Here is a 19,133-nt window from a genome sequence, read left to right as displayed (position 1 = left end):
GTAGGGTATTTGGATAACAGGGACAGTTCTATTGATGACATTACTTTTAAGACTGCTTTGTAAAATATTTTACATTCTCTATTCAATGTTTATGCATTAATTTCTGCTTTGTTTAGGTTACCTGTTTAGCCAGGTACTTTGCTACAATCTATTAGGACATTATCTTTAGCTGTTCTCTTTTCAGCCACAAGGGAGAGCTATTGAGCAAGTTACTCTCCTGATCATAATGCAGAGCGCTAGGAATGTTAAGAGATGTAGTCTGGTCCAGCAGTGTGCAACTGTAATAACTGAGCCTATGAATTACAGGCCTCAATAAACCCAGAGAGTACTCAGAGGGGTTTATACGGAAAAGCCTGGGAAAAAGCAGGGTTTGCAGTTAGTGCCATGCGTGGGGTAGGTGGTTTCTAGAAGGAAGTTGTAGAAGAAAATTGAGAGGTCCTGGTATTTGACACAGCCACTGATCCATCGAATGAGCAATGTGCCCTGCATGTCATAGCAGAACTGCACTGCCATTGTGCCATCCTTCTGATACAGCTCCACGGTCCAGTCGGTTGTCACTGCAGGACCAGTGCATACAGCAGAGCATAATGAACCGGCACAACTGCTTGGCAAGTCGTTACAGGGAAATCAGCTCCTCTGCTCTCTGGGCTGGTCCGGCCATGCCAGCACTCATGGTCACATCAGGGGGCCCCCGCCATCATTACAGACTGCTGCTACAAAGCAAGGAATTGGCTAGTGAATTTCTGACCCACCTTTGCTCTGTATGCAGAAAGAGACATACTGTAAGCAGAACTTAGTCCACTCCCCTCTCCAGTTAAATTCTCCCAGTATTGTTAGCAAATCCTGTCTGGCTGTTTCGTTGCCCTTAACAATAGCTCTTCAATTGGCCAATTTTGTTGCATTGCACAGAGAACCACAGTTCATAACTAACCATCTTACTGCAAATAATTCTAATAGGCACCTTTTATCGCACCAACATATCAAAGGGCCCCAATGTCAGCCGCAAGAAGAATTATTTTGAACAACTATGACTTTGTTCCATCTTAATTTAAGTAATGAGTTTGCTGGTTATATTCCAATAGATAAAGTTTATTAGTGGTCTAGGCTATGTTTTTCCACCACTGATGTGCTCCAGCAGCATAGCCCCTCTAATATTGTTGGTTCTAATCTAAGGCTGCCTGTTGTTGCACTATTGGGTGGGGAGGCTGTTGTTTATGCTGACCCAGGTAAAGTTCTGACATCTCATGGCTGTATGTCTATTGTTGAATCAGTTGTACTTTAATTAGGTACTTCACACCACTGTTGAGCAGGAAATTATACCTTTTGATCCATTGTTGTTAAGTAGTAATATACTTAGTGATTTTGCTAACCTGTTTTGTGTCTAATTTCAAGGTTTGACTGCTAAGTACTAAAAGGAGTTGATACCTGTTTATGTGAGTGTAATCTGCAGTGTCAGAGGGGCCGATGCCTTTAGCAGGGTCGAGGCAAGAACAGAGAAACCAATACAACCAGTATCTCCTTCGGGGTTAGCGCTACACATGATATCAATGTACTCATATCTATCCTCCAAATTAGGCCCTCTATAAGGTGTGAAAAGCCAAGACAATTTTTTTTAGTATTGGATATGGAAGGGTTAAGAACCTGGAATACTGTTTTCCCATCCGGGTGGTTTCTTTTCACTTTCTGTTCCAAAGACACAACAGCAGGATGGAAGAGGAAATCTTTCCAAAGCAAGGGGAAATACCCTCTTAGACTGTTGTCACTGGAGGAGGTATCATCATTGAAAAATTTTACCCCACCTCCTGTTTCTGCCATTATCACATTCTGTACTGGAAACAGTGGTTGCCAGAACAAAAAGAGGGGGAGAATCTCCCTAAAATCTGTGTTTTTTATTTCCATACTCCATGCATATACAATGTATTACTATGATTAATAATACCTTCCTTGTGTGAATCGGGTTACGACTGTTAAAAAGGGGCAGAGAGTGGGGCTGATTTACTAAAACTGGAGAGTGCAAAATCTGGTGCAGCTGTGTATAGAACCCTATTAACATTTTTTTTATCAAAGCTTAATTGAACAAGCTGAAGTTGTACATTGATTGGCTACCATGCACAGCTGCACCAAATTTTGCACTCTCCAGTTTTAGTAAATCAACCCCAGTGTGTATTTGAGGCAGTGCACCCACACCCACACAGATGTCAAATTGGGAGTAACGGCTGTGTCCATACAGCTGCTGAGTCCCTATTGACATTAATGGGGCTGCTTGCATGGGAATGCATGGAACACTTCCTCATGCAGGTAAAGACAGTCCTTGCATGGATGTACACGGTAGTACGCCCTGTGTGAACGAGGCCTTGCATTTATCTAACTTAAACCCCCACTTCATCATCTTTGCTGGATATTTACACTGTATTCAAAAGAAGTTCAGCATTGCCAGAGTTTTATATATCTTCATATAGCTTTGTATAATCCATATACAGTAGATGAGATGGGAAATCTTCTATGATTTTTCTACAGGTTGGATATTTCAGTCCTGCTTTCCTTAGACGTACCAATAATAAAGGTTTAGCTATTCTGAACAATACACTTACCAACAGCCTCGGATTTACCGGAACAGTGACACTTTATAGACAGCTGTCCCATTACTGCTTTGTACGGGGCTTTGTCCCGCGATCCCAACCACGGGGACAGCTTCAGTGCAGTATCCCTGTCATTGCAGCTGAATGTAGTGGGGCATTGATGCGGTCAACATTGGAGCCTGGCAGAGAGGTCTGCTTGAGCTCCCTCCTTTCCTCTGAGTTAGCTTGAAAATCAGGCAGCCAGAACTGATGTCTGGGGCCGGGGGTGTGTGGCTGCCACCTCCCCCCGGTGGCTGCTTCATTCTGGATGATTCTGCAGTTGAAGATGGAGGAGGAACCAGAATTAGGCAGCCCAGGAAGTCTTCCATCTACTCAGCCCTGCAGTAAGTGTCTGAGCACCCTGAGACTAGGTTCTGCCCTAGCCTGACACTATATACTGCTCACTGGCTACCCTACCACTATATACTGCTCACTGGCTGCCCTGCGTCTACTTACTACCCTTGCCTGCCACTACATACTGCTTACTGACCACCCTACATACTGCTCAGTGACTGCCTGCCACTACGTACTGCTCATTGACTGCCCTGCCACTAATGTACTGCTCACCGACTGAATGCCACTACATACTGCTCATTGACTGCCATGCCACTACATACTTCTCACTGACTGCCTGCCACTATATACTGCTCACTGACTGCTTGCCACTACATACTGCGCATTGACTGCCCTGCCACTACATACTGCTCATTGACTGCCTTCCACTACATACTGCTCAATGACTGCCTTCCACTACATACTGCTCACTGACTGCCCTGCCGCTAAATACTGCTCACACTGCCCTGCCACTACATACTGCGCATTGACTGCCCTGCCACTACATACTGCTCATTGACTGCCTTCCACTACATACTGCTCAATGACTGCCTTCCACTACATACTGCTCACTGACTGCCCTGCCGCTAAATACTGCTCACACTGCCACTACATACTTGTCACTGACTACCTTGCCCCTACATACTGCTGACTGACTGCTCTGCAATTACATACTACTCATTGACTGCCCTGCTATTACATACTGCTCACTGACCACCCTGCCACTACAGACTATTCACTGCCATACCACTACATACTGCTCACTGCCCTGCATCTACATACTGACCTAGCCTGCTACGAAATACTTCTCACTGACCCACTACATATTTCACACATATTTCACACTGACCACCCTGCCATTACATAATGCATACTGACTGACCTGCCCCTACATACTGCTCATTGACTGCCCTGCCCCTACATACTGCTCACTGACCACCCTTCCCCTACATACTGCTCACTGACAGCCCTGCCACTATAATCTGCTCACTGATGGCTTTGTCATTACATATTGCCCCATCACTAATAGAAGCACATTCCATCTGCAATGGCTTGCTGGACACACAGCGAAAAAATGTGTGCATGTTTTGTTTGTTTTTTTTTAAAGTTAGCAACTATAGAATGGCTGTGATGAGAATAATTCCCCCCTGGAATATGCCTCTGTGGATTTTAACTTAACACTTAACGTAATACCAGTCCTGTTCTTCACAGACTTAGTCTAGGTTCACACCTAAGCGTTTTCCACTGTGTTTTGAATTTTGCAGAAACGCACAGCAGTCCATTTAACATGATTTTCTATGGGACAGGTTCACATCTACACGTTTTCACCCGGAGCGTTTTTTGAAAAGGGTCAGCAAATGTTTAAACCAAAATGTTGCATTTTTGGTTCTGTAGACTTCAATGGAAATGCTACAGAAAAGCATGTAGTGCATTGATGCGTTTTTGACACATTTTTGATGTGTTTTGCATTTTATTCTGCCCAGCACTGCATAAAGAGATCAAACGCAAACTGCATAGGTGTGAACCTAGCCTTAGAGTCTTCTGCAGGAACAACTTAATACAAGTTTTATTTATCACAGTCAGGCTTTCCTGCAATCAATCCAAACAACATGAGCATCTTACTCGATTTACAGGTTTCTGAGATTATCATGTCAATCAGGAGTCGATTTTTCCTCCATGTAGTATTGTGACAGTTTATTTTCTGCTCTATTACATATACATATAAGGTTCATTTGTAGATGTATTTGCATGGCATGTGATGCTATCCCTATCATCGGCGTTAATGTTGTTTTTAAGCAAGCTAGTTAGATGTGTAAACCAGAACTGGTGCAGTTCAGTCATCTGCGTAACTTGATCAACAGTGTCATATTAAAAAAAGAAATATATATATATATTGCAGATTTGTCCTTGCTTCACACTGAGAATACTCATAAGTATTACCTTAAAAACTGTTCATCTCTGTTTATATACCTACATATTGTATATATTTTTAATACTAATTACATGTAAGATTTAATATGGAATATGTAACATAATAAAATTAAATTTAACAGAGGTTCTAAAGAAACATTTCTGACCAGGGATGTTGATGATTTTTTTACTTGTGTAAATTATATTTATTGATTGCATTCTGCTTGTATAATTATCCATCAGGTAGGAAGTGCATAGTTTGTTATTAAATCAATGTTGCGGTGTCATCTGTGCAATGTGCTATAGATCTTATTGTAGCAAGTATCATTAGAACAGCCTAGAAAGGTTTAATTAAGCTCAACCCCTACCTTGTTTGACTTGTTCCTGAAGTGCATTTAGATGGCAATGTCACCTGGGGCTTTTCCTACATGAGAAATGTTCCCTAATGGAGATGCATTGTGCTTGCAGTGTGCATGAACAACAGGATGGGAGATAGCACTGGAAACCTAATTTGTTTTATTGTATATCTTGAACATAATAATAAAACCCATTGTATCATTTTTACAATAGCAGATAGAACACAGTCCTGGTATTAGCAAACATTTAGACAACTAAGCAGTTAAAAAGGCATGATACTTGGTAATACATCTACCAGAAACACCAAAGACTTCTGCAGCTTCAGAACCAACAGTCACCTCTGCTCTTCTATCACCAGTCCATACGAGCAAATATTCCTAAAGGAATAATTATTGTTTTTCTTATTGGAAAGAACTAAACTTTGCCATCTGTTTCCAATACCAATTATAAAGGTAGAATGGGGAATTGGTATGGTTCCTTATCTTCAGATGTTTTTTTAATTACCAATCTTATGTGTGGTCTCCTGGTGCTGTCTTCCTATGACTCAAACTAAGCGAGAGCTCAGATACAGGAGTTCTTCTATGTATATGGTGGACATAGAGTCAAGAGGTGGTTCATCTCTAGTCTGAAGTATGGTATTTCTCTACCTTTCTACTGTACTATAGAACAATAGATCATGTAATGTGTCTCATGTCTGTGACTATCTCCTGAAGCAGGTTTTCAGTTTCCAACAACACCTGTAGCCAGTACTGGGACAAGGTCATCTAGCGCCTAGGGCTAAGATGGCAAATTGACAAAAGGGCTTCTGAATATAGGATTGCTGCACTTGCAGGAAGCAGGCAAGGGAGAGACAACACAGCCTGCATTGCCTCACAGATATCTCCTCCTCTCCTTGTTGCTCCCAGAGCTGGGCTGAGAGGAGTAGTGATGCCTCTGTCACTACTCCTGTCAGCTGTGAAACAGAAGATAGCTGCCCCTCTCGCCCACCCCTTGTCCCATCCTGCCTATAGCATGTTCACCTTCTCTGACCATCTTTTGCAATATTCTCATAGGAGCTGATTTTCTAAAGATAAATAGGCTATTCACTCTGCAAATTAAAGTATAGCTAAAAGCAAATCTTTTCTTTTAGTTTTGAACAGACTGGAGATGGATTAGATTAGGTTTTATTGCTTTCTGTACCCCGATTAGGGAGATCACCCTATCTATTTGTCCTGTTTACCATAATTATTAAAAGTGAAAGTGAATCGCAAATTTTGGGTTGTCCCTAGAAAAGTAATAGAGGAGAAATCTTCCATTGGGGACACTAATTCTGGGGACCTGGGGGTCCCCAAGGGATTCCCTTAATTTGCAGAAATTTTCTCTGACTTCCTGTTTGGCATTGGGACAAAAAGTGAAGGGAAATCTCCCCAATGGGACACAGATGGCAAAAAAAAAATCTAAAAAGAGTTATAACCCTCCCTCACTCTATCCAAAATGAAAAAAAAAGATTTGCCTATAGTTCTTTAACTTGTACTTTGCAAGGGAATTGTCCCCAGAGTTTAGGGCATGTGGTGAAACTTCACTTTGCCAAAAATACCTAATCACTTGCAAGGAACATAAGAAAACTGCATTTTTGCTTGCACAATATTGGAAGTCAGAAGAGCTTCTTCAGCTCATTCACTAAGCACAGGGGAAAATTATATTGCACAACTTCTCTGGTAAAATGTACAGCCTCTTTGCCTTTAGCAAAGCAACCCCATACTCTTTGACTATTCCCTTTTGCATGTCTGCAGTCTCTGGCAGCTTTATGTAGCATTACATTCATGGAGTATTATGTGTGGCCCTTGGGGGGGCAACAAAGGCCATATGTGAGGCCATCTACAGTATATCAGAAAACACTGCTCCATGGTATCTAACCTATAGATACAAATCCATTGGTGTATTTCCCTTATCACAATTCCCCTGATTCCTATTCATGTAATAGCTCCCAAAAGTACATCTTCATTTGTGGTTGTCCTTGTATTGGAAGAAGTGCCCTTAACTGAAGCAATGCCTACAGGAGCTATAGAAAAATAACAGGAGCAAACCTAAAAGGAATGAATGTTGATCGCTATGCCTCCACCCAAAGTCTTTTCAGTTATCAATATTGTAAGCAGGGGTAGGATCTCCTGTTTCTCATCAGTATTATCATTCAACATGGCAGTCCCCAGGAGGTGTGTGAAGGCATGTTTAAGGTGATAGGAGCCCAATATTTGTCATTTTATAAGATAGATGATATTTCTTTTATATTTTATATGTTATTTTTAAAATTATGCATCATTGCAAACAACATTTTAATGATTCTTCAGATTATCCGATCTATACAGCGCATAATATATTTTTCAATTTTTTTATTCATCTCAAGGATAAGACATATTTGTATTTTCTTGCATCCTTTGTGTAACAGTAAAAATCACATTTGCCTTTTGAGTTCATTTTAATGAAATAATTTCCCGAATTTATATCAACTGCATAGTCTCCATGTGACACATATGCCAATACATGATATATTTTTCTCATACTATTTGTAAGGTGTATATGTAGCTCATACTGTCAGTGAGGAATGAAAAATGTGATTCATATTAGTTACAGCTGTTTACTAGCCAATTATAGACAGGAAAGATTCCACAATAAAACAAAGCTGTAGCAATAAAGGCTTAAACTAGGCTTAGAGGTTAATCAGCAGACTGCCAGGAGTCCCATGATGCACTGCTGTTCCACAATGGGTAAGGATTACATGTTTGTTGTAATGATTTATTCAGGTATACAAGTAAACTCATGTCATGCTAACAATAGCAATAGGCAGAATTTAGTTACATCAGAAAGCGGAATCCATAGTGATGCAGCTGAACACAACGCCACATCATTGTTGTATACTAGAGATCAGAAACCCAAACTACAATGTGCATTCATCAAAGGGTGAGAAAACCGCACTCAGGAAAAAAAAGGACTCTTGTTCCTCTAGGAACGTCAAGGAATGAATTTAACTTTTTAGGCAATAAAAAGAGCAGTTTTTTCCAGTTTCCCATAGCAATCAGATTTTATCATCTCTATAAAATAATTGCAGTAAGAGATTTATGATTGCTGTGCATTATTTACACTATTAAAATGAGGCCTTGAAAAGTATTTGTAATACAACTGATTGGAGCTGACACTAAGGCCCTATTTGCACTTGAGCAGAGCTTCTTTGGTAATTTTTCAGGTTTTTTTTGAGCATTTGTACAGGCATAATTTTTTTTTACATTTTTTTTCATATATTTCAGGCTTGATAGTGTTTAATTATTTTTAGCCAATGGAAAGCTAGTTTCTAGACAAGACTTTTTTTTTCAAGCAATCCCAATGAAATTTATTGGGGCTAAAGTACGTGACTCTGCCCTAAAATAAGCTGATGTACTTTTTTCACCAGCGAGCTTCAAGTAACAGTACATTCAGGAGTGAACATGTAAGTCTGGATATAATGGTAATCCTATCGTCAAGCATTGAAGCTATTTTGGTGAGGATTTAAATCACATTTCAATTTGAATAAACTATAAATTTGAATAAACTATACATTAGTGACAATCAGATATCAATCATACCATCACAAAATGGCATCATGAGTTTCCATGCGTTTTCAAATTCACTTAGAGTAAGTACTTAAATCACTCCTTTATTCCTGTTCCAGTGAAAATTGTTGGACTCCCCTGCACATCTTCACCCTCAGGGTGACCAGGAATGTGAATCTCTCTAGCAGGCACACACAATGCAGTTTGCTTCCCAAACTCAGTCCTCCTCCTGGCCCAGAAGACTGAGTTTGGGATGAAACTGTGGTCTGTGTGCCTGCTAGAGAGATTCACATTCCTGGTCACCCTGAGGGTGAAGATGTGCGGGGGAGTCCAACATTTTTCACTGGAACTGAAATAAAGGAGTCTAGAGATATCTCCAAACAAGACACTGAAGTTCATCCTTTGGAAGAGATAGAAGAGCCTCCTTCTGGTAATCCTGATCACCGTTTTACTTCTCTTCTTCCTGGGAATATTCCTCCACTCCTTCCCTTTGATGCGGCTCATCTAAGGTAGAAGGAGTGCTTCTAATAACCCAGGCATTGATTTAAGAGGAGAAGAGGGATATGGGGTGTCTATGAGGGGTGGAGGACAGAGACGGAGACAATTTATACACGTTATTTTAAAGAAAATTGGAGGTGAGAGGTAAAACAAATCTTAATGCCTAAGCACAATTTTGCAATGTTGACATGTTAGTATAACAGTACATATCATCACAATTACTTTGTATATCCAGGTGAATTATACCTTGTTTTTTTCAGGACAAATTGGGCTTTTATTTGGTGGTAAATGGTAATGGATATCTCCTGATTTTTTTATTATCAAAGGAAAACTGGCCCAAAATAGTAAAAAAATAGCTCTTGATGATCGCAGCAATACCATATATGTGTATGTTATTTGTTGTTTGTACCTGTAGTACAGCCCAGAAACAATAGTGCGCATTTTGTTTTTGTCCTTTTTTTAACCTAAAACACACTGACACTGTCATTGACACTAACTGACACTGATACCAATTTTTTTTTAATCCTGACCTTTGACCCTGACTTTTTGACCTTGACCTTTTACCCTGATCTTGACGCAAACACTAACCCTGGCACTGAACTAGATCAAATCTTGATCTAGGTATTTTTTTCTTAATTTTTTATTTAATTTGTTAAATATTCATTTATCTTTTTTTTTTCTAACATTTTTCCCCCTCTATGCCAGGAGTTAGAGAGATACAATGTATCTCTCTCCTCCATTCATAGAGATAAAAAAAAACAAGGGGGCGGGTTGTACAGTGACTGATCACTGTGATAGCCAATCAGAGGCTATCACAGCGATCATGTGACCCAGATTCGGGAGTCCCAGGTCTCGATTGTTAGAACGGGACCCGGTGCTCTCAGCGACACCGCGGTCTTTGTGCCAGAAGCGCTCTCCCAGAACAAAGACAGGTACGCAAATATGCGGCCCCACGGAAAAAAAGCCCAGTTCTGTGAGGCTGCATATTTGTGTTACGTCAGCGTCAAGGGTTTAAGCACGAGCACTTTCAAAATAATTGGTGTTGGCCACATATATGATATATGGACTGATTTATCCAAGCAATTGATTTGCACTTTACTGTTATAGACTATTTGTATTAGCACTTTATTTTTGTACAGGATTACGTTATTTAAGTCATATTGTATACTGTACATAAACAAAAAAGTGCAGTGCTAGAGGCAAATGACAAAATAAGTAAACCAGAAAATAATAATAATTGTTAAAAATACAAAGTTCCTGTCACTAATAGGTGGATAATAGTCCCAAAATATATAAAGAAAATGTGAGGATCACATTTGATCATATAAATGGGTAAAAGGCTTGATCCGTAGTGGTAGAAACAAGTGGAGTAAATGAATGAATTGCGTGAATTCTGTTCACATCTCAGGAATGACATTCAGATGCGTAACAAGTAGGAAGATCCCTTTAAGATGCCGGTTCTGCGGGTGAAGGCTCTCAGTAAAGCTCTATACCCTATGATGATGAGCATAGCTCGAAACGTGTCAGGTGGCTACAGCTGGACGTTTAGCCACCGCTGGTGGCCATCCTGAATCTTATATGGTCAGTGTTTTTTTACATTTTATATTACGAACACCCATTTGTTATGCACTTGCTTGTGAATAAAATATCCCTACGGTATCACGTTATGTGGTGTCCCTTATTGGGCTCTCTTTACTGAGAGCCTTCACCCGCAGAACCGGCATCTTAAAGGGATCTTCCTACATGTTACGCATCTGAGTGTCATTCCTGAGACGTGAACAGAAGACGCACAGGATCCTGACCTATACATGATTACCGATGATTCCGTGCATACCTGGTGAGACAGGCATATCTCAAAGGAGTATTATTTACGCACTTCTGGTGCGCAATTCATTCATTTACTCCACCTGTTTCTACCACTACGGATCAAGCCTTTTACCCATTTATATGATCACATGTGATCCTCACATTTTCTTTATATATTTTGGGACTATTATCTACCTATTAGTGACAGGAACTTTGTATTTTTAACAATTATTATTATTTTTTGGTTTACTTATCATTTGCCTCTAGCGCTGCATTTTTTTGTTTATGTGTTGTATTGAAGGTGTCGTTTAGTTACCTTTTGTGTCCTAGCTGCTACATTTTATTTCTGAGAGCGCTCATATATCCGCTTTTTATCTATATTGTATACTATGCTATGTTTGAGATAGCAGCGCTACATCATTATTTTTTCAACATACTGAGAAACAGCATCCCTGTAGATTAAATGTTGCTGTTTTGTTGAGTATTTTATGCCTGTAGAGAGAAGTTGCAGGTTCCTAGTACTTAAAAACAGAGAAGAAATGCAACCCAAAAAAGGATGATATAAAGCAGAACCAAATGCATCAATTTAACCGTTCCCAGTTACATTCAAGGCATGCAGTGAACTTCTGCTTGTTCAATTAAGCTTTGCCGGGAAAAAAATCTGGAAATTGATTGGTTTCTATACACAGCTGCACCGCATTTTGCACTCTCCAGTTTTAGTAAGTCAACCCCACAGTACCTACAGGAGTCAAACAAAACCTCCTGTAATGGCTAAATGCCAGGCTGTTTGGGCAGTCAAAGCTCTGACACTTCCAGGTAGTGTCACAGTTTGCTGCTAAGCCCTGTTGCCACAGACTCCCGGTAGCCAGTTACTATAATGGACAAAGTCGCTGATCAATTGGAATGCACAGGAGGCTTGAAAGAAATGGAGTACTACATCCCTCCTGATTGCCTCCTTGTGCTGTTTCTCTCTCTCGTTTTCTGAGCAATAGACGCCCTCCCGGAACTGGACAACCACTCTGTAGCCATCATTCGGCTATAGCGCGGTCAGCAAGTGGTTAATACTGTTTAGTGATGTCTCCTTTGCGTTCTGGCTCATCATGGTATCTATAGCCATAAACACCTGAATAAGTTATTGAATAAATCTGCACTTCCCATTCAATGGTTTATCCAGCACAACTTGTGTTGTAGCAACAACCAATTTATACTGCCTAAGCCCTGGTCACACTGATGCACATGACTAGTTGCACCCTATTGTGGGCAATGGAATCATTCAAATCGGTGCGACTCTGACTTTGCAGTGCCGCACCGATTTTAAAAAAAGGCTCCTGCACTATTTTTTGCTATTTCAGGTGTCACATGCACAGATGTCTGCCAAGTCACACCTGAAGTCACACTGACGTGCAGCTTTGAAATCGCATGAAGTTGCACGATTTCAAAGTCGGATCCAGTGTGAGCCAGAGCTAAAGCAGCAGGGAATTAAGGGACAACAAAATTATTCATAGTTAGAGAATAACATGGTGTATTATGCTTAAAAAATATGCACTATACATTTTTTTTTCCTAACAAGTGTTGTTTTTGATTTACTAAAACTGGAGAGTGCAAAATCTGGTGCAGCTCTGCATAGAAACCAATTAGCTTCCAGGTTTTTTATTTTTTTGTCAAACCTTAATTGAACAAGCTGATTGGCTACCATGCAGAGCTGCACCAAACTTTGCACTCTCCAGTTTTAGTAAACCCCATAGTATCTGATAACCTCTGTTTTGTTCTTCCTTTAACTAATCCATAATGCTCAGGGAATCCATTCCATTGCCATGTATTGAATGTTTATTTGTAAAACAAATATTATACACCTAGTAAAAGTTAGAAGCTGATTGGTTACCTTGACAACTGCACCAGATTTTGCACTCTCCAATTTTAAAAAATCAGTCCCACTGCAAATATGTTCCATTTTATAACACCTGTCTGTACTGCCCTCCAAACACTCAGGCAGATCATATTAGTCATCTCAATCCCTTCTGTACCCATTCCTGGAACCCTTTTGATAGTATCCATGTATGAGTTGATAAACTTAAAAAACATTAATTTGCGTATAAGCACTAACGTTTTTCAAAAATGTACATGGAAAATTACTCAAGCAATATATTTACATATACACTGTATAAGTTGAACAGAAATAACCCATAGCAACTACTCAGAATCATCCTACCCTGATCCGAGTTTTGTCAACTGTATATCTGATTAAGTGTTCTTCAATACAGAAGTTCATAGATTGTTGCTGCACCACATTATAAGGAAAAAGGTGTGCATTTTTTAAATCAGCTAATTGCATCTCTATTGTGCAGCAGCCAATCAGCAAATACTACTCTCTCACCCAGCTGACAAGTAGGAACTAAACATGATTTGAGCATGTTTCTTTGGGTTTCTGTAAAGGTTCTTGGTGTTAATAAATAATTATATTAATACAAATTACATTTTTAAAGCAAGTAATATATATGTAACTGTTGCCTGACACTTTTCCCATTAAATTATAAGTTCATTTTAATAGTAAGCTAACTCTGCTTGGTTTTTGAAGCCCTATTAAAGCATTATTATTTCTATTTGGATATACAAATAATTTAAATTTATATGACGTTGAATGAACTGCAAGCCACCTGTATAATCTTGCAACAACAAAATATTATATAAAATAGAACAGAAAGTCTACCTGTATATCATTCCTGTTTCAGCTTTAACAGTTTCCTTCAGAGACAGCCCATGAACATACACAAATCTCTCTAGGCATTTCTGCTCCATGCTTGAGTTAAGTGTCATAGCCCAACAACGAAGTGGCAGACAAGTTTTGGGGGCAGCATTTGTCTTTTTAACCCTGGCAGCAGAATCATTAGTCTTCTGCCCCCCAAGTTTAGGGTTCGGAATATCTGTAAAGCTTGGCTTGTAAAGATGCATATTCCTTGGGCAGAGGCAGCACAGTTGCTTCTGTTTAATAAAACTCCATGTGTCTCCAAGCTTTTATGGAAGAGTTGTGCTGTGTTGTCCCTTAACACATCTAAATGTAGGGAAGCAAAATGGATATGATAAATATCATGGGAATTTGTTGCTACTTTTCTCTCCCAGTGGAACTTGTCACTGATACATTTTTATTGAAGCCATCATGTTGTGGAACCCTGCCAGCAAGAATTTATTTTCTATCTTCAGATTATCCTTAGTCTAGATTGGACAATGGGGATAAAGTCAATCCCCTTGGGAAATACAGCTTTTCCCATGCCCTTATATTTAGGTAAAGCAAAAACATTTTTGCAGGATCCAGTCCAAATACTTGTTCTCATGCGGTCTATTTAAGGCTCTGACTCAAACAGGCTGGTAAAAGGGCAGATGGAAAAACACACTGTCCTTGCCCAGTGGTATTTTATTTCACAAAAGGTTTAATGGTTATGATTACACTTGTGACTTACTTTACAGATGGAAAGTTAATACATACAGTCATGGCCGAAATTGTTGGCACCCTTGATATTTTTCCTGAAAATCAAGTATTTCACACAAAAAAGGTATTGCATTAACACATGTTTTGCTATACACATGTTTATTCCCTTTGTATGTATTGGAACAAATATAAAACAGAGGCAGAAAAGCAAATATGACATAATGTCACACAAAACCCCAAAAATGGGCTGGACAAAAGTATTGGCACCCTTAACTTAATATTTGGTTGCACACCCTTTGGAAAACATAACTGAAATCAGTCGCTTCCTATAACCATCAATAAGCTTCTGACACCTCTCACCCGGAATTTTGGACCACTCTTCCTTTGCAAACAGCTCCAGGTCTCTCTTATTGGAAGGACACCTTTTCCCAACAGCAATTTTAAGATCTCTCCACAGGTGTTCAATGGGATTTAGATCTGGGCTCATTGCTGGCCACTTCAGAACTCTCCAGCGCTTCTTTGCCATCCATTTCTGAGTGCTTTTTGACGTATGTTTGGGGTCATTGTCCTGCTGGAAGACCCAGGATCTTGGACGCAAACCCAGCTTTCTGACACTGGGCCCTACAGTGCGACCCAAAATCCTTTGGTAATCCTCAGATTTCATGATGCCTTGCACACAGTCAAGGCACCCAGTGCCAGAGGCAGCAAAACAACCCCAAAACATCATTGAACCTCCACCATATTTTACCGTAGGTACTGTGTTTTGTTCTTTGTAGGCCTCATTCCGTTTTCGGTAAACAGTAGAATGATGTGCTTTACCGAAAAGCTCTATCTTGGTCTCATCTGTCCACAAGACGTTTTCCCAGAAGGCTTTTGGCTTACTCAAGTACATTTTGGCAAACTGTAGTCTTGCTTTTTTATGTCTCTGTGTCAGCAGTGGGGTCCTCCTGGGTCTCCTGCCATAGCGTTTCATTTCATTTAAATGTCGACGGATAGTTCGCGCTGACACTGATGCTCCCTGAGCCTGCAGGACAGCTTGAATGTCTTTGGAACATGTTTGGGGCTGCTTATCCACCATCCGGACTATTCTGCGTTGCAATCTTTCATCAATTTTCCTCATCCGTCCACGACCAGGGAGATTAGCTACAGTGCCATGGGTTGCAAACTTCTTGATAATGTTGCGCACTGTGGACAAAGGCAAATCTAGTTCTCTGGAGATGGACTTGTAACCTTGAGATTGTTGATATTTTGCCACAATTTTGGTTCTCAGGTCCTCAGACAGTTCTCGTCTCCTCTTTCTGTTGTCCATGCTTAGTGTGGCACAGACAGACACACAATGCAAAGGTTAAGTGAACGTCTCTCCTTTTTATCTGCTTTCAGGTGTGATTTCTATATTGCCCACACCTGTTACTTGCCCCAGGTGAGTTTACAGGAGCATCACATGCTTGTAACATTCTTATTTATCCGCAGTTGTGAAAGGGTGCCAATACTTTTGTCCAGCCCATTTTTGGAGGTTTGTGTGACATTATGTCGAATTTGCTTTCTTTCCTCCCTTTTTTTGTTTTGTCCCAATACACACAAAGGGAATAAACATGTGTATAGCAAAACATGTGTTAATGCAATACGTTTCGTGAGAAATACATGATTTCCTGGAGAAATATCAAGGGTGCCAACAATTTCGGCCATGACTGTATAAGATAGTCTTGACATGGAGTTGGATAGAGAATACATTTCATTGGTTACTACAGGCTACTGCACTTTACACATTACTGTTTCCTTTATTAAACAGACTTGTAACCTGAAGAAAATGCGCAAGCATGCTCACTTTTTTAGTAGAAGAGACTTTGTATGTCTCTTCTGCCAAATATTCCTATTTTGCTGACAATTTTTTTCTCTAACACTGCTTAAATCACATGTGCTATACAGTTTACACTACCAGCATCTGGAAAGTGCTAAAGAGTCGAGCCGAGTGCAAGGATAATTGCACATATACAGTAGTTGCATCATCACTGGCCACCCTATGGCTAAAGGAAGAAGACGGCAGGAGCAGAGGTAATTTCAGCAAAATAGCAATAGCAGTGGTAAGTTTGCCATAATGTATAATTTTTAGCATGACTTTTACAAGACTTTTATCAAGATTTATTGATATGTATTTAAAGTAAAAGTCTGAGATACTACTATTTAAGCTTAAACCTGCTCCCATTCCCATTCTAAGCCCTATACTAGCTATCCTGTAAAGGTAAGATGTGTATATTTATCTAATCCTAGAGCATTCCTGTCCTACCACATGATTGGCTCCCAGTGCCAACTTCAGGGGAGAGGAGGGAAAGTGGACAACAGAAGCCCCATTGTAAGTCTATGGCTATCCAAGTTTTGTGGCTGTTGTCACTGCTCTCTTCTCTCCTCTGAAGCCAGCTCCTCGGGAGAGATCATGTGACTGGACCGGAGCACACTAAAAATAGGGTAATTATACACATCTTTCCTTTACAGGATAGTTAGTATAGGGGGTGGGCACAGGTTTAAGCTCAGATAGTATTAGCCCTTACTTCAACTTTAATTTAATTCATAACTATTGAGACAAAAACAAAATCCATATTGTGTGTTCAAATTATTTCTAGTTAATAAGTAATTAAAAAACAAATCAGAATAAAAAACATGGAAGCTACCATCACTGCCTTCTTTGTAAAAATTAGTGATCTAGGATCTCTTTTATTACTTGGAGAGTCCATGACCTGAAACCATTGTGTTTCCTTACTCTTCCATGGCTGCTACTTATTGTGGCTCACAAAGTAGTGAAACAAAGATAAGAATATTGCTGCTTCATAAAAATGTAAGCATAAGCAGCTTTTGTTTTGTTCATACAGCTTCCCTTTAAAAAATGGTGGCTTAAACCAAGTAATAGAGTGATACATTTGAAACAAACTAAGAGGTCTTAACAATGACTGAAAGTTTAACTTCACTTTCACTGAGAAAAAAACTATTCTCTCTGAGTGATCCACATACATTGAAAATGTACCGCTGCTCCCGCAGGAGCTGCTTGGTATGTTGAATTTTCTGTTCTTTGTCCTTGACTCTGGGAACAACTTCATTCCTATGGTTGAATGACAAGTATCACAAAAGCAAGGGATGTTGTCCCCTCTGACACACCGGGTTGAATTAAAATGATCACAAAAGCCAGGGAATAAACACTAGACTAGTCAACTGGAAGTGTACTAAGTATATTATCATAGATCAGGTTGAATGGCAGTACTTACATAAATAAGCAGGTAGAATGCAATCACTAGGCTAGGCTAGCCTAAAATAGGACATTGTATCAAATGAGCAAAGTTTACCCAGCCATAAACAGTGTCAGCAGAAAAAAAACACTGTCATTTGAGAACAATAATACAATTAATGACTAATCCTACAGTAACTCCTCTCCAGCCAGTAGTCCATAGCCACTTCAGAGTGCCCTCTACCTGAATGACCTATGTATCTCCCTAGAGAGGTACTTTAGACTTTGAGAGATTAAAGAAAAATCCCTGTAAAGTAGCTAGTTGGTGGCAGGTCTTAGCTCTAAACCTTCAGTTGGATTGTGGTGGAGCCTATTCTTTATGGTGGTGCGCATGAGTACAGTCCCTTTGAACTTTGCATGCAGTGATAAAAGCTATTGAGGATTAATTGTCTCTTAAAGGTATCAGTTCCTGCCAGCAGTGGCAAATCAATTGCAGCAGCAGCCTCTCACAGGTCCAGCAATAAAGTAAACCTCAGTCCAGGTCCCAAGCTGTCGGCAACCTTTGCAGCTCTGTACTTGGGCAGCTCTGATCACAGCACACAGGTTATCAGTACTCTGGTTTGCAGTCTCATGCCACAGAGTTATAGCAGGAAGATGTGTGCACAATATATATATATACGTGCACACTCTCCAGTCTCCTTGCCACAAGAGGAAGTCTACAGCCTGAGAAAATACTGTTATTCTCTCCTCCTTCTAACAATCTCTCTCTGAGAAGTGTAATACACCGGTCCGTTGACTTTCATAGCAGGATTCCTCTTCCGAACTACATCTCCCACAGTTCAATGCGGCTTGCACTAAAGTTTTTTGAGCTCCTTCTGCTTGTAATCCCCCCAGTTGGCTGGAGGCGGACAGTGTTACTTAATTTGGCATGACAGTCCAGTGGGTGCACAGAGAGCAAATGCAGTGTCTTAAATTGCCTTAAACTGCTCCCTCTGCTCCCTCTCTCTAGCTAGAGACTCTCAGACATGGCACAAGAGATGGTCAGAGACTGCAGACATGGCACAAGAGACAATCTGAGACTGCAGACATGGCGCAAGAGACAGTCAGAGACTGCAGACATGGCACAAGAGACAGTCAGAGACTGAGGACATGGCACAAGAGATGGTCAGAGACTGTGCAGACATGGCACAAAAGACGGTCAGAGACTGCAGGCATGGCACAAGAGACAGTCATACACTGTGCGGACATGGCACAAGAGACGGTCAGAGACTGAGGACATGGCACAAGACCCTGCAGTCTGCAGGGGTGGAAGTCAGTGGAGCCTGGAGGCAGCGCCCAGGGCTGTGCTATGTCACCCGTCTGTCACAGTGTGCTGAGCTGGGTAAAGATGAGAGCAAGCCTGGAGCCAG

The 19,133-nt window shown here is 40.4% G+C and overlaps 1 protein-coding gene across 1 annotated transcript in view; it reads right to left on the bottom strand.

Moving 5' to 3' along the window:
* The window catches only part of KCNAB1 (potassium voltage-gated channel subfamily A regulatory beta subunit 1), a 420,463-nt gene extending 406,354 nt beyond the window's left edge, over nucleotides 1-14,109 (bottom strand). Inside the window, exon 1 of the mRNA XM_089675388.1 lies at nucleotides 13,794-14,109. Coding sequence (XP_089531514.1) covers nucleotides 13,794-14,035 — 242 coding nt within the window. The 5' untranslated portion in view covers nucleotides 14,036-14,109. The remainder of the gene's footprint in view (nucleotides 1-13,793) is intronic.
* Between the last annotated feature and the right edge of the window lie 5,024 nt (nucleotides 14,110-19,133).

The sequence above is a fragment of the Staurois parvus genome, unplaced genomic scaffold, assembly GCF_062004578.1.
Source record: "Staurois parvus isolate SC_StPar_1 unplaced genomic scaffold, SC_StPar_1.0 ptg000155l, whole genome shotgun sequence".
In the NCBI taxonomy this organism is placed as follows: domain Eukaryota; kingdom Metazoa; phylum Chordata; class Amphibia; order Anura; family Ranidae; genus Staurois; species Staurois parvus.
This window is presented reverse-complemented; position numbering and strand designations above follow the sequence as displayed.